The sequence below is a fragment of the Camellia sinensis genome, chromosome 6 (genome assembly GCF_055761805.1).
Source record: "Camellia sinensis isolate YWXY chromosome 6, ASM5576180v1, whole genome shotgun sequence".
Lineage (NCBI taxonomy): Eukaryota > Viridiplantae > Streptophyta > Magnoliopsida > Ericales > Theaceae > Camellia > Camellia sinensis.
Window position 1 is genome coordinate 197,783,553 of NC_138966.1, and position 16,026 is coordinate 197,799,578.

At 34.0% G+C, this 16,026-nt stretch overlaps 2 protein-coding genes across 3 annotated transcripts; both read right to left on the minus strand.

Annotated features, from left to right (window-relative positions):
- Positions 1–461: 461 nt before the first annotated feature.
- On the minus strand, positions 462–4,981 carry LOC114279741 (translocase of chloroplast 159, chloroplastic). The gene has a single exon (XM_028222021.2). It carries the CDS (start codon positions 4,667–4,669, stop codon positions 812–814), a length of 3,858 nt encoding a protein of 1,285 aa, XP_028077822.2. The 5' UTR covers positions 4,670–4,981; the 3' UTR covers positions 462–811.
- Positions 4,982–5,667: 686 nt separating this feature from the next.
- LOC114279742 (uncharacterized) lies at positions 5,668–10,935 on the minus strand. Of its 2 annotated transcripts, none has more exons than XM_028222022.2 (3): positions 10,663–10,935; positions 9,667–9,787; positions 5,668–9,115 (listed from the first exon to the last, which is right to left on the minus strand). In XM_028222022.2, exons 2-3 carry the CDS (start codon positions 9,689–9,691, stop codon positions 6,444–6,446), a joined length of 2,697 nt encoding a protein of 898 aa, XP_028077823.2. In that variant the 5' UTR covers positions 9,692–9,787; positions 10,663–10,935; the 3' UTR covers positions 5,668–6,443. The 2 variants fall into 2 exon arrangements, with proteins under 2 accessions (XP_028077823.2, XP_028077825.2); XM_028222024.2 differs by having other exon boundaries at positions 9,667–9,823; positions 10,663–10,916.
- Between the last annotated feature and the right edge of the window lie 5,091 nt (positions 10,936–16,026).

The following is a 16,026-nucleotide window of genomic DNA, read 5'->3' on the forward strand; positions in this document are numbered from 1 at the left end:
ATAAAATTACTTGAATTATTAATTAACTTGATAACTTATTAACAAAATAGACATTGGTTATAAAATTAAAAATTTCAAAGACTGAGATATAATTTTCAAAACCATAAGAGACAATTTGTATTTCAAACGAATCTATTCTAAATTTTAAATTAGGACAGCTTTTTACTAAACTCATTTACAACTTTACGTTTTTTACATGGTGGATTAAAAAGAAGATTCTCCAAGGACCAAATGCTATTGCTGCTGCCATTGACTGAGTTTTTGGAAATTGGATTAGATCAAATAGATCCCCTGCCTAAAATGGTCAGAAACATTTGTTTCATCATTTTTCATGTTAGTGTGAAAATAGTTTTTGAAAATTCAGAAAACAATTTTGAAATCAGTGTTTGTTTTTTCTATTCTCAAACAGTTTTCCACAAAATTAAAGACGGAATACAAAAAACACAATCAAACTAGCTAAATTTTCAGAAAGTGCAGTTTCATAGCACCAATAAAAGAATTTCATTCCACAAAGCAGTCCATAACTCTTAAATTCTAAAGATTCGTCTGAACATTGCATTCCATGGCAATACAGATCAAGAGGAAAACTACTCAACAAATTGCTCGTCAAAATAGATAACTAAACCACTATAATGAACCAAAATCCCATGAAATCTGAATGACTCAGTTTTTCTCAACAATGCTACAATTTGTTAGATCAACTCAAAATACATCAAAGATGTAACATTGGAACAAAAAAAAGATAGGCATAAACAGAGATGTTTCTGAAGATGGAACCAAGAAAAACAGCACCTATTGAGTTAGGTACTTCTCACTGAGCTGAGGAGATGTATCTGAAGATAGCCTTGGCGATTGGAAGAATACCCAAGACTGCAATTTGAAGTTGCTCCGAGCTGCTTGTCCTAATAGAGATCTGTCCGCTTAACTTACTATTCAGTCCAGCTCGAACAACCATTTTAGAACTCCGTCCTACGGAGAACTGAGACTGCAAATTGCCACTGCACACAAGGTCACCTCTCCACCACATTAGAGACAGACCGAGCGTGGTTTGGTCCTGCCCAACAGGAAAATCCTTTTCCCTGACACGCACTTCGAAATTGGCCCCATAGGCAGTGTCACTTTGAGACCTCATGGCTCCAGTACTTCCCACCAAAACCAGCCGTTTTCCAATTGCAATCTGATCCTCAATTTTCAGTCCAGTGGCAACATTTTCACCCAAGAAAGTAATTGATACACCAGCGGTTGTTTTGTTTGTTTTGAAATTTCTTATCTTGGTTTCACCCTTGAGAATGTAGGCAAGTTGCTTTCCAACAGCTTGGATGTCAAGTCCCGCCATGGTTGATCTGTTCTCCCCTTGCTTTGCTGCAACGGACGAATCCAAGTGGATATTGAAGTCTTTTTTGTCTTTCGTGATCTGAACCGCAATTACTGCTGGAAAACAACCTGCAATGGCAAGACTGCTCTCTAGGCTGACACCATTATATCCACAATCATGGTCCCAACCTTGCACATCCAAAACTGGCCTCGTAAGAAGCTGGGACGTGGGCTCCAGAAATCGATACCTGTGAGCAGGATTGTCTCCATCAAATGAAGGAGGGAGTGCCATGTCGGGTAAAGGAACCGATACAGCTGCTGGACTTCCATTTCCATCATCCCCATCTTCCTCCACGTAACCATACTTCTCTGGACCATCTTTGCCTCTCTTCTTCATCTCCCTTGACCTTTTTACCTCATCTCTCCACTGTTTCTTCTGAAGAAGCCTCACCCGGTAATCATACTCCTCAAAATAAGCTTTACTTTGCTCTTTGCCGAGTTTCACAATCTGGGATCTCTTCAGGGGCTTGAATGGTGGAAGTTGTTCATACTCATTTTCATCTTCTTGGTCAGAATCAGACATATCACCCAACTCAGTATCCGAGTCAATATTGTCACCGCCTTGCTCAGATGAAAGTTTTGGATGAGCATTGGACTGCAACAGAGAAGACAATAAATAGTGTAGAGGCGGAGTACGTGCCCTGAAGCCAAAGAGCTTTCTATGATCAAAAAGATCTTGAGTTTTCACCGCAGAATTTGCCTCTGATAAGATCTTCATTGAGTAGCACAAAAGCAATAATCGGGGCCTCCAGCATTCTCCACTGGGAAGCACTACTTGCCCATCTGCCCTCTTTTGACATAATGGGTGGTTTTCAACAAGAGACACCGGACTCATTTGACTTGGATTCATCATACGCAGATCACCAACTGCTTGGCAAATCAACTGTAGAACAACGCGTGATCTTTGCGCAACAAACAAATCATAGCTTAAGGGTGAACCAGACGGTCCATCAGGGGGGCTAGATGCCGCATGGGTCAGGGTAACAATGGCATTGTGCCATATTGAAGAACCAAGCAAACTAGTTATTGACCTTAACAAAGGCAAATCATTAAGATCTCTTGTTTGTGTGTCTAACCGATCAACATAGAGGACAATATCAGGGGGGCATTTTTTTGTTAATTTCTTCACAGACAACAAAATTTTCCTGTTAAAAGCTTGTTCCATTACGGAAGATCTAAGACCGGGAGTATCAAAAATCCTAACCTTAATTCCATCTATCATTCCAACAATATCTTTCACGGCAGTTGTGGCAGGCTCAAATGCATCAATTATAGCTTTCTTTTCACCAAAAATAGAATTTACCGTTGCACTCTTTCCAACTCCGGTTTTCCCAAGTACCAAGATGTTCAATGAGAAATCTAAATCATTTTTACCCTCTTCTTCGAGCTGCAAAGCTGTCCTCTTGGCCGATTCAAGGTTTAATGATTGACTTGAGGGCCTCCCTGCAGCAAGGACCAACCGATATAGAACCTGCGAAGCCATCGAATCTTCAGGAGACAAGCCCACTCTCTGAAGAAGCCTAAAAAATTTCACTCTTATCATCTGTAGCTTCTCCAGCTTCTTCTTTTCCTCTTCACTTACGATTTCCTCAGACTCAACCCTAGCCCTAGTCCTAGCCGTGAGCTCTGAACCAGTAAAAAGACTAGGACCGTTTGGTTGGAGAGCAGGGCTCAAAGAGTTGACCAAGGTGCTTGAATGTGCAGGGTGCTCAAGGGAGAAGGCTCTAGAACCATTAGCAGAGGCGACCGTGAAATTGGCGCCACCTGACCCAGCATTTGTAGCTGCTTTCAAAAGAGCAGCCAACACAGAGGAATCAAATAATTCTTTTCCTTCACCGTCCCCATCTGCCTCCACTTCCTCGTCTGAGTCCCCGATTACTGGTATTTCAGAACTCTCTCCAAGGGAACTGGGGGTTGAACTTTGCTCTAAATCATCCATAATTAGCTTGGTTGTGTCCAATACTCCAAAGTCCAAACCTTTAGAATCATCTTCTGATAATGAACCATCTTCTGAATTGCCTGGATCAAGGGCTGTTTTATCTTCCATTTCTATTGTTACTTCAGGGTCATAAATGGAATCTATAGACAAAGGATTGGATTCACTGTGCAATCCATCTGCCTCAAACAACTTTGATTCAATAGTTTCATCACTTGCACAATTTGTAAGATCAGACCCCAATTCAAAAGTCCCTTCTCCCTCCAAGACTTCCACCCCTTCAACTGTAAAACCCTTTTCACCACCCAAATCCCCATCAGCATTTGCTTCAAACTCCATCAAAATTGTGCCTTTTTCATCAGTAAGAGGTCCTGTTTTATCAATTTCACTGCTTTCCAACACTTTCTCGTCCCCTGCACATTCAATCACCACACCCATTAGTGTTTTAGCATCCGCATGATCACCCAAACCAACTCCATTAAGCACCCCTATACTCCTCTCATTCGATTCACTTTCTCGCTGCATCAAATTTTCAAGTCCTTGATTTTCCCCAACCAAATGTGGATTTTCCTGAGGAAAATCATCTTCATTTACCACAAAAGACTCAACTGTTGCTCCTTCAACATCATCAAAACCCCTATCTTCAATCATTTCAACTGAAACGTAGTCATTAGCAGAGTCCTTCAAAGCAATGCACCCTTCTGATGAACCCATAACGGGTTCAAATTGTGACTCATCTTCTCCTCCTTCAACCTCAGTCTTCTCCAAAATGCGGATACCAGGAACCCTAACAGAACCCAAAACTCCATCATCTTCCTCCTCCTCAGAGCCCACAGAATCATCGTCGCTGTCTCTCGACAACATGGCAATCGGGACACCCTGTTTTCTGAGTGGTTCATCAACATATTCCTCCTCCTCCTCCTCCTCCTCCTCCTCCTCCTCCTCCTCCTCCTCTTCCATGGATATTTCCAAGGTTTCTTCATCTGGGTCAGTCACAAAAGGCCTAGAAACAACACAATCCTCAACAACCCTACTCTCTCCTAGGGTTTCATCATCTGGGTCTGTAACAAATAGCTTCTCTGAAGCCGTATCAAACCCGTCTTCACCACTCACAAACCCATCAGACTCGAACGCACTGTCACTTTCATAGCTACTGCTATAATTTTCTTGACGGTTGGTTGATAGAGAGAATTCAAAATCAGAATCAACAGTAGGAGGAGCTCTGATTGGGAGAGAAGAAAAAGAAGAAGAACCTGGTGATGAGGTGGAAAGAGAGAGCTTTGGCTTTGGGTACAGCTCAGCTGCTGATGGGGTCGCTTGTGTTGCAGAAAGAGGGACACCACAGAGCTTTGAGTCCATGGAGGTTTCTTTTCTTTTTCTTTTTCTTTTTCTTTTTCTTCTTCTTTTCTTTTCTCTAGAAGCAAACAGGCAGAGATGCCAAAGCAAAAGTGGGAGGAACAAAAAGATGACTTTGGAAATGATGGGGTTGGTGGGCTAGGGTTTGTTGTGTCGTGTTCTGTTTGTTTTATAAGCTTGGAGATGTCAATGGTGATGATTGGGTTTGGAGTGCTGGGTCGGCGTTGGTGTGGAGAGCAAGACAACACAGGAGAGAGACAAACGAGAGAGAGCGCGAGAGAGAGGAGCTTGATAAGGTTTGGGGATGTTTTGGCACTTTTTAGTGGTGTAAAATATAAGAGCATCTCTAACAAATTTTTATTAAAAAAACATTTTAAAAATAGAAACTTATTTTTTTATTTATTTGAGAAGTCCAATCACTCTATTGATTTTAAGTTTTTAAATATAATTTTAAAAAAAAAAAATTTGATGTTTTTATTATTTTCAGTAATTTTTTTATATTTTAAATGTATTTTAAAAGTAATTTATTTTTTATATTTATTTTTTAAAAAAAAATTATTACAAATATTTTATTTTTTAAGTACATCAAATTTAAATACATCTAAAAATAAAATAAATTTAATAATTAAAAAAGTTCACCAAATATATAAAAATACATAAATAAAAATTTAAAAACTAAAACACAAGAGTGAATAATAATCTCTCCTATCATTTGTAAGATGGAGAAATGGTTTGCCAATACTTTTTTTAGTCTATTTTTTTCCCTTTCTTAAATCTTAAAAAAAAATTCATGTACTTGATAATTGCTTTAAAAAAAAAATCTAGACGGAGATTTTAAAAAACAGTGTTTTGTTCTCAGAGTTGTACAAAGCAGAACTGAAATTCATTTGGTTTATATTGCTCTTGAAAACTATCTTTACAAAATTAACAAAATCACCTTTTTATATACCGAGTACTTTTACGTAAATTCATATATTTAATCTCAATTAAGAATATATCGCTACACAAATAAAGATAATTTTCATTTTCAACGTAATACCATCACATTATTAATCCTCTCACTTATGCCCACTATACTAATAAACAAACGGGGCAAAGAAGTAAAATTTGGATTCTTCAAGGACTTGGGATGAAAAAGAAAATGATCAATCAAGTAATTCAAGGGACATCTCCCAAATACATTAATGTGAATATGTGTTCTACTTGTACTCCTGCAGCTAGTGTTGTTATTACTGCATTCCTCATTACCACAAACGCTACTGGAAAAAAACAACTTCGACAATGGACTCTGCATCAATAGCTGGTAAAATTGGACTGGAAAAAGGTTGGCCATGACTGCTGTTTCTGTTCTTCATTCTCTGTGAATGCCGCATATATCAAAGTGGAAAACCCATAATCATAGCACTCACAATGGCAGAAAGCGTGTCCACAAAACTTTTCCTTGATTCATGCCAAAATTGGGTGTTTTACCACCAGAAGTGCAATATAAATGTAACTAATTGGCAGTAGCATGAGCTGATAATTATGTGCAAAGCTCTGATTTCATAGGTCGTATGCTCCTAAAAGTTTTCACTGAACAGATTAGGAAGTACCTCTGGAGGGTGCAAGATTCAACTATTTTATAAGGTTTGATGAGATAAAGAATTCATATAAACTGCTGCGCTCTGTGCCATAAATTGCTTCTTCAGCAAGATGACACGTGCCTAGCAGGTGTCAATTTACCAAAAAAATTTGTGTTTATCCGCCAATGATCAACAAGTACTACAAAACTGAGATGTCATAACGACCTTGAAGCATGATGCGACTCTGCCGTTTCCCTCAACACAGCATCCACAATCGCTGCCTGCTCAAGACATTCAGCCTTGTGCAAAGCATCCAAAAGAACGACGCAAGTTTTGGTATAAATATTGCAACATTTCAACCGAGTTTCCTCAAAAAGCAAGTATGCTTCCATTGCCCTATTTGCAAAGCTTAAACCCTCTATCATTGTATTATAACAAGCAGCATCAGGTAAACCACCATTTGCCTTGAACTTTTCAAAGAGTCCATTAGCCTCCAATATATTTCCTGCTTTTGCAAGACCCGAGATCATGGTTGTGCAGGTGATCATATCGGGTTTTAACCCTTGCTTTTGCATCTCCTGCCAAAATGCAAAGGCCTTGTTGAACTTTCGTACCCTACAAAGACCATTTATGAGAATGCTATAAGTTACGGTGTTGGGGGGACATTTCAAGTCTTTCATGGAAATAAAGCAAACAAGGGCTTCATTAATTTCCTCAGCCTTTACTAATGCATCAAGCAAACAATTCCAAGTGTATATGTTCGGTGTCAATCCTTGTTGCATCAACTCTTCCATGATCAGATATGCTTCATCGATTCTGCCCACCTTCCCAAAGCCATCAATGAGACTACTATACACAACTACATTTAGTTCCACACCCCTTGATTTTGCTTCTTCAAAAAGTATGTAAGCTTCATCAAGTCTGTCAATTTTAGCAAGCCCATCAATTACCGAACCATAGGTGACCACGGTCGGTTGATGACCCTGCACCTTCATTTCCTCCAGCAACTGGTAAGCTTTATTCACTTTAGCGGACTTGCAAAATCCATCAATAACGGTGTTGTAAGCAAGGGTATCCAATACACATCCTTGTTCTTTCATAGCATAGAACAACTCATAAGTCTCACTAGCCAAACCTGCTTTTGTAAGGCCATGAATTAATATAGAGTAGCTCCACACATCTGGGGTGAACCCTTGAGACTTAATTTCCTCAAACAAGGCCCTCCCTTTCTCAGTTTCACCAGCTTTGAAAACGCAATCCATGTAAGTATTGAGGAGAGTAAGGTCGGGAGAAACACCCCTACAAACCATTTCTTTGTAGACTTTGTGCCCATCACCCTTCCTTCCAGACTTCAAAAAGTTTCGGATGAGGGATGTATAAACTATGGCATCTGGAACCCAACCAGAATCTAACATCTGTTCATAAAGTGTATAGGCATCATCTACTCTACCGTGTCTGCCCAAACCATCTATCAGACAACAAAACGTAACAGCGTTTGGGGAGCAAACATTGTGATCCATTCCTTCGAATATAGAGCAAGCTTCATCAAGTTTTTGAGCCTTACACAACCTATCAATCATTATATTTATTGTCATAACATTTGGAAATAAGCCAGCTTCTTTCATGGCATCCCGAATCTCCAAAGCAACCTCTAAATTCCCCGTCTTGCAAAGCATGTCTATAAGAATATTATAGGTCGAAAGATTGGGGGCAGCATCTTTCTTCATTGCCTCGAATATCCTTAAAGCCTCATCTACTTTGCTTTTCTTCCCAAGGCATGTGAGAATACAATTATATGTGATCACACTAGGAATGCTTCCTTTTAACTTTTGTCTCTCGAGTAAGTTGTAAGCTTCATCGAACTTTCCAGCTGAGCCATAACCCATGATCATGGTGCTATAAGCATATGCACATGGAACTTTCCTGTTAAGTTCCATCTTCTCAAATAGCTCCACGGCTTCATCGAGTCTATTAGCTTTGCAAAGAACCCCTATCATACTTGTATATGTCACATCATCGGGCACGGGGCCATGCACTTTCATCTCGTGAAAGAACTTCCAAGCCATATCCACCTTGCCCGCTTTTCCAAAGCAGTCTATGCAGACATTATAGAGAACGGTATCTGCATCAAAATTGTTGCTGTTCAACTCATCTAACAAAGAAAGAGCAGCATCAACCTGGCCTGCCTTGGCAAATACACGAATAAGAGTCGTAAATAAATGCACACTTACTTCATAGCCTAGCTCCTGCATTTGACGAAAGAGAGTGAGCATGAGATCAGGTTGGTGGACTAAAGACAGAGCACCAATTAGAGTTGTATAAGCTGAAAATGCGGGACGGAATTTGAACTTCCTCATGGACTGTATGAAATCAAATGCTTCTTGCATCTTCTGAGACTTGACGCAGCTGACAACTATCTCAATACATGTATTATTAGAAGGGCCAAATCCAGCAAGGCTCATTTCTTCCAAAATCTGTTCCAGATTATCAAATTTTTTACTTCTACCCATTACCATGAGTAGTGAATTATATGCTTCTGGACAATGTGCCTGGTTGGTTTTTGTCTCAGCCCATCGAAAATAGTTCACAGCTAGATTAACATCTTTAAGCCTCTTTAAGACTCCAATGACTAACTCTGTTTGAGGGTTTTCATCAAACGCAGTAAGAGCATTTTCCAGGGAAGGTCCCCAAGGACTGGTCACCAAGATCTGACACACACTGTTAATTCCTTGCCTTAATCCTTCCAATTTTCGTAAACATTCCTGATTACCCCCGTCCACAAAAGAGATGACTTTCCTTTCCTGATCAGAGGGCCCATTGCAAGAGGATGAAAACCTCACACCAAATGTGAAAATGGGACAGAATTTTGAATAGTAAAGTATTATCCCTGTGGCACCAAATGAATTACAATTAGCTAGTGAATAACACTCCTACAAAAATAGTATAGACGTGACAAATATTAGTAGCTCTTGGAAAAATTGGTGTCTACAGTCAGCACCATGGATTATCTACAATCTGTTAGATGAATGTTACCACCCAATTGGTAAAGTAACCTGTGAAAAGTGCATGATAACTGTACTGCATGGATGATTGAAATTCTGTGACCACATTAGTTTTTGTTTTAACTGTTACCACCCAATCCACCCCAACTGCTTAAGTAACAAACCAGTGAAATGTGTACAATAAATGTACTATTAATCTTTGTTTTTTACTTTTAAGTAAGTCTCCTGAACAAACTAAAAATAAAGTTTGTGCACATGGATCTACAGACAGCAATGAAAGCATAGACAATTAAAGCTACAGATGATATAAAATACAAATTGAGGTAGGAAATATCCCTAATAGTATGAACTTTACTCAAATTATTATGTTAAAAAATAATAATGAATAAATAATTAAAGATTAAAACAACAAAAAAACTGTGTGCGCCCAATTTACCTCGGTTTCTTAAGAGTGTCTTCATCCTTGCATCTCTAAGCTGCTTCTATTCCCTTAATTCTCCAGACCTCTTGTTAGTAACATTGAGTGGTCCATGAAAACTAAGAATATTGCAGATAACCTTGGACAAAAATAATACATTTCAACTAAGGTGCTTCTGCTTCAACATAAAATGATTCAATCACATCACTTATACATTTATATAACATTTTTTTATATATAAATATTTATCTATATATCTGTGTGTGTACATATAATATAACACATACACTCATGTTTCTGGGAGCTGCAATGAAATTGAAGAAATATTGTGAATAGCCACAAAACTATTCCATAGGTCAGTTATGATTGCCTAAAACTGTATCTATTTTACAGGAACTATTAGGAGGAAAAAACAAGAGAGTTAAAAATAAGGAGCATACAAACTCCCCAACGGATGCAAATCAAGTTACAAAGAAAGCATAAACCAAAGTTCTTCCTAAAAGGACTTCCAAAATATGAATATACATAGTTTTTTCCCACTTCAAATTGTTTACTAGAGAACATTTTCCCCAATAATCTTCTTCTTCCTTCTACTTCTTCTTCTTATTCTTATTCTTTTTCTTTTTTTTCTTTTTTTGTTTTGATTCCCTATAAATTTACAGCTTTGAATGTAAAAATTCCATTATTCAGGTTGCCAAAATCAAAACCGTTATTCAACAATTTAGCCTGGCAGTGGTAAGATGAGAATTTCATCTTTTGATAACCAAATCAATAACAAAACAATAAATGTTGTAACTTTTGAATTCTTACCAGTCCCCTTATTTTCTGGGCACCAAACAAAGAACCAAGATGTAACTCAAAACAAAGCCATAAATATGTAGCTTTAAATGTACAAAAACTCCACTATTCAGATTATGAAAATCAATAATTTAACTTAGCTATAGTGAGAATTTCATCTTTTGATAACCAAAGCAACAATAAAACAAGAAAAGCTCTAATTTCTTTAGTTCTTACCAGTCCCCTTATTTTCTTTCCAGACAAACAGAATGTAAGTCAGAACCGGAATAGATCAACCTCGCCTCAGATAGCTGAGACTGCATTATCAGTATATGAATTCGAGTTCAAGCATCAATAAACGAATGAAGATACAAGTAGATGTGGCGAGATTGATAAATTTCACAAACTAGGGCACTAAGTCGAGTCGAGTCGAGGTAAGAGATTGATGCACAGAGCGAGACCAGAGAAGAAGGGTTTATCTGACAGTGAGCGTGAAAACAGAGAGACAGTGGTCGTATAAAACTTCTGTCACCCGCAGGTGACTTTTGCAGATTGCTCTGCTAATTGCCGTTTTTTGTGAATTTTCAGTTTTTTAAAGTAAAATGACTACCCTAAATAAATAAATAAAAATATGAAAAAATTACAAATAAAATTTTAGAATTTGACCCTATTAATAAAATAAACCCTCAATTTTAATTTTATTAATTTAAATCTTAATATTTTGATTTATTTTTAATGTAAATTATTTATTTATTTTTATTAAATAAAATTAATAAAAAATTTAAGTCATTAAATTAAATGTAGATATAAATAAAATATCTAAAATATTTTTTTTTTGACTTTAATGATTAAAATATTTTTTATTTATTATTTTAATTATTAAACTCAATGTAAATATACATAAAATATTTAAAATATAATTTTTTTATTGAATTTAATGATTAAAATATAATTTTTGTTGTCAACTTTACTTAAATTAAAATAGTAAGATTTAAATTGATTAAATTAAAAATTCATAATATATTTTTTTATAATAGTCAAATCTTAATTTATTTTTTAATTTCTCCTGAAATTATTCATAAAAAAAATATTTAAACATTTCAAACCTAATTTATTTATTTATTTATATAGTGAAATTTTGAAGCCACGAATATTTTGTATAGCAACATTATTTACATGATAATGACAAAATCACATGATTTAAAGAAAAATAATATAACAAATTTCTTGTACTATAATTATTATTTTATTTTATTTTTGTATTAATTTATAGGTATGTCCTATCTTCTCAATAAATATCCAACAACATATTATTGATATTTATTTAAACTAGCATATTCTCCGTCCTATGTATGAAATTTTATGATTTAAAATGAATCATTGTTGAAAATTTGTAAGTGATCATTTTTATCAAATGATTATATATACAACTATCTTAGATATTGATTTAGAGACTTGTCAACTATCTCTTTTTAAGAGGAGCGTGATACTAAGGGTTGGTTTGGGATATTTTAAAAAAATGTACTTTTTGACTTATTGGCTTATATGAGTTGGGTTTGGGTTGGGTTTGATGTGATATGTTAGAGAGGTGATGTGATTTAAATAAGATGATGTGACTTAAATAGGATAGTGACTTTTTAACTTTTTGACCTTTTTAGGTTATGCCAAACCAACCCTAATTCTCTCAATAACCGTTATGAAGTCTCCACCCTTCACCAACCATCATCTCTCCAAGTTTCATCTACGCTCTATTGACCACGTCGATTCTTATTTAAAGCACATCTGTTATATAACCACCACTACTTCTAACTTCCCTTCCTTACCTTTCCCCGTGTCGACTTTTACTTCCACCTGCAACCTCTCTTCTGTATTCTAATGTTGTCTCTATCATTCATCACATTGTTTGGCCATTAAAATTATGATTAACCATTAATTGATAATAGATTGGTTGAGTTGGTATAGATTCTCAAATAAATTCGAACTCGACTCGTATAAAATAATGAATAACTTTGTATGCATTGTATATATAAATACTAATAAATTATGATTAACCATTAATTAATTGAAATTATGATTAACATGAATTGACAATAGATTGGTTGAGTTGGTATAAATTCGAACTTGACTCGTATAAAATAATGAATAATTTTGTATGCATTGTGTATATAAATACTAATAAATAAAAAATTAACAAAAAATGCCTCTTAGTTAAAATAAATAAATAAAATTGTAGTGCTTTTTATGATTACTGTTCTTTTGTTTTTTATCTATAAAATCATAATAATGAAATTAGTTATTGATTTTATTTATTTTAGAATTAATTAAATTTTAACTATTTTCACGACTTATGTAATTTTTTTTATTGTTATTTCATTAAATTTGTTTAAGTTCTTAATAAGAAATACATGTATGGTTTAATTGGTATTAAACAAAAATAAGCTAAATTTAAAAACTATATTTACAATTAAATATAAATATATTTTATCTTATGGGTTTTATAATTTTAGTTTATCCTATCTTAAAGTTGATATAATAAATCACATTTGTCAGTGTATTAATTACCCTTTGTTTATTTTGTAAAACTTGAAATTTGTTTCCTAAAGCCTTACCTTAGGTTGTAATTCTTAAATAGAAACATATAAGAATTGGTTTGTTGTATTAAAATTGGGCTTGGCATTAAAAGTGGAATAGATCTTTACACCCGCCCGACCCTGACTTAGCCTCCGTTTGGAAAGTGAGTTAGTTTTTTGGCTTTTTTATTTTTTTGACTATTTTAGCCTGGGCTAAAAAGTTTGGTTTGAGAAGGGTTTTTTGACTTTTTGACCTTTTTTTTTTTGTGAGAGAATAATGTAATGATTATGGGTTGGATGTGATATTTTGTATTTTGTGGCTAAAATAACCTATTTTGTCTTTTGTGGCTAAAATAGTCAAAAAAACCTCATTTAGCTCTTGCCAAACGGAGGCTTAATCATTAAAAAATTGTTATTAATCTATACTTAACCCATGGACCAGTTGACCCATTTATTAAATTAGTAAATACATAACTCTTTTTTTTTCTAATAAAATAAGAAATATGTATATGTTTATACCTATTGATTAAAATTTATATATTTATGGTTAAAACTATTACAGGAATAGTTTGATATATTTGTGGATAAAAATAGCTATCGAATAAGACCGTGTCAGTTTAAACTATGGGCCATGTTCTAATGAAAGCCTTATGTCTCATCTAAGAAATTGAGCGGTTAATTAGTTGAAATATTGGGTAATAATAGATTTAAAATATATATATAAATTATATCATAATTTTTCAAGTTGTGATGGACATAAGATAGAGATAAAGTGCAAACATTGGGTAAAACACTACAAGTGACATTAAAATCGAATTTGAGTGAACTTTTATGCCAATAATCCTTAGCTCAAGTTCAATTCTTAGTCTGAGTTTGTTTAGGATGAAAGTGTTGAAAAGTAATGGAAAGACAAAAATATATATAATATTTTATAAGTTTGTTTAGTATGAAAGTGGTAAATATAGTTAAAAAATAGTATTAAAATCAAATCTAATTTTAAGCATGATACATGTATATTTAGATGTTACATAAAATATGCATAACACAATAAATTTTCTCTTACACGTATATGTAAAATTTCTTTTTTAAATAATAAACTGACTGTAAATATTTAGTCACCTAAATTTTTTTAAAAAAGATCACATGATACAATTAATTTTTTGTTTTAAAAAATAAGAAACAAAATTTTTTATTTATATTTTGAAATTATATAAGACTAAAGTTACATTTAAACAATTCCCTTCAAATTTTTAAATTTTAAATTAAATATGAATTATATATTACTAATTTTTTTAATAACTTTTTGTATGAAGATTCTTAAGTTTCAAAATTATAGATATGGTTAGGAGTGCTAATATTTTTATGTTAGGTATATTTCTTAACTTTAAAAATAAAAATAAAAAGTTTAGATTAATACTTTAAAGTTTATTGAGCTTATGCTATTATAATATATAGATACAGATACAGATATAGATATAAATTACATACCAAATTTTGAGGAAGATTTATTAATTGAGCTCAGTTTTAACATAGTCATCAAGACTTTGCCAGGTTTAATCATTGTTATTGATATATAATATGTAAATTATACTATGTAGTGTGTATCCTAACAAGAATATCAAATAAATTCTTAAAATTGACATAAATAATATATTAGGTTAGATAACATAGATGGCAGAAAAGATATAATGTGAATATTTATAATTTAAAAGCCATAAATCATGCATTTTAAAATCCATAAATCAAGCGATAATTACTTTTTAAATAATTAATTAAATATATTGACCAATGAACTTTTTTGTAATCTATTTAGTAAACTAAAAATTCAACAATTTTAGAATAAAACTTTGAAACTTTCATGGGCGTCCTTATTATAAACTTCATTTTGCTTATATAATATAGCATAAATTACGTTGGCATTTCATGAGGTTTCAATTTAGGCTAAGTTTGAGAAGACTAAATAAGTGTACTTTTTGTCTTTTTAGACAAAAAAATTGAGGTTGAAAATATGAATGTTTTGGTTAACTTTTTGACTTTTTATGGAAAAATGTGTAATAAAAAATTGTAAAAATTGATTTGTAGGAGAAAATTAGAATTGAGAGTTGTGCAGCCGTAATTGTTGACTTTTGGTGAATAGTGATAACTTTTTAACTTTTTGAATAACTTTTTGACTTTTTAACTTTTTGGGGTGTTCCCAAACTTGGCCTTAATATGGATCCCTTTTGATGTTTTAGAAATTACATTTCATGATGTTTTATAAAATTACCATCATCTCTTTCCCTTTCATTTTTCTCTTCTACTCTCAATGCTACTAGCATAGCTATTCTCTCACCGCTACACTATGGGTTTATAGCGGTGACCTACCTTTGTAATCCCATAAATAAATAAATAAATAAAATGACAAATTTAATATCAGTGGTCTAGATTTATTTAAAGTATGGGTTCACAACACTTAGGTGGTGTTTGATAAAGCTGAAAACTAAATATTGAAAACTGAATGCTTAATTTGTTAAACTAAAAATTGTTTGATAAAAATTTAAAAGCTGAATTAAAAATAAATTGTTTGATACGTATTAAATCAAATTTGTTGTTGTTGTTGTTTGTTTTTTGTTTTTTTTCCCAATTTGTACATTTTAATTTTTATATTGTGATGGTAGTGATGGTAGTGGTAAGGGTGACGGTGGCATAGTGGCAGTTGAGGTAGTGATGGTAGTGATAGTAAAGTGAACATGGTATTTATAACAATAATGACAATGGTGATGAAAGTGATGATAGCAGTGGTGGTGGTGGCGGCGGTAATGACAGCGATGGTAGTAGTAGTAGGGGTGGCATGGCGGTGATAGTGGTCGTAGTATGGCGGTGATGGTGGTCGTACCATGGTAGTGATGGTAGTAATAGCAGTGGCGGTGGCGATTGCATGATTTATTTATTTTTATTTTTTCCCTAATTCCATTTATGAGATTGTAGAATTTTTTATTTTTGAATGCATGTCGAGTCAATGTTAGGTGGGGTGCAATATTTAGATTTTTCT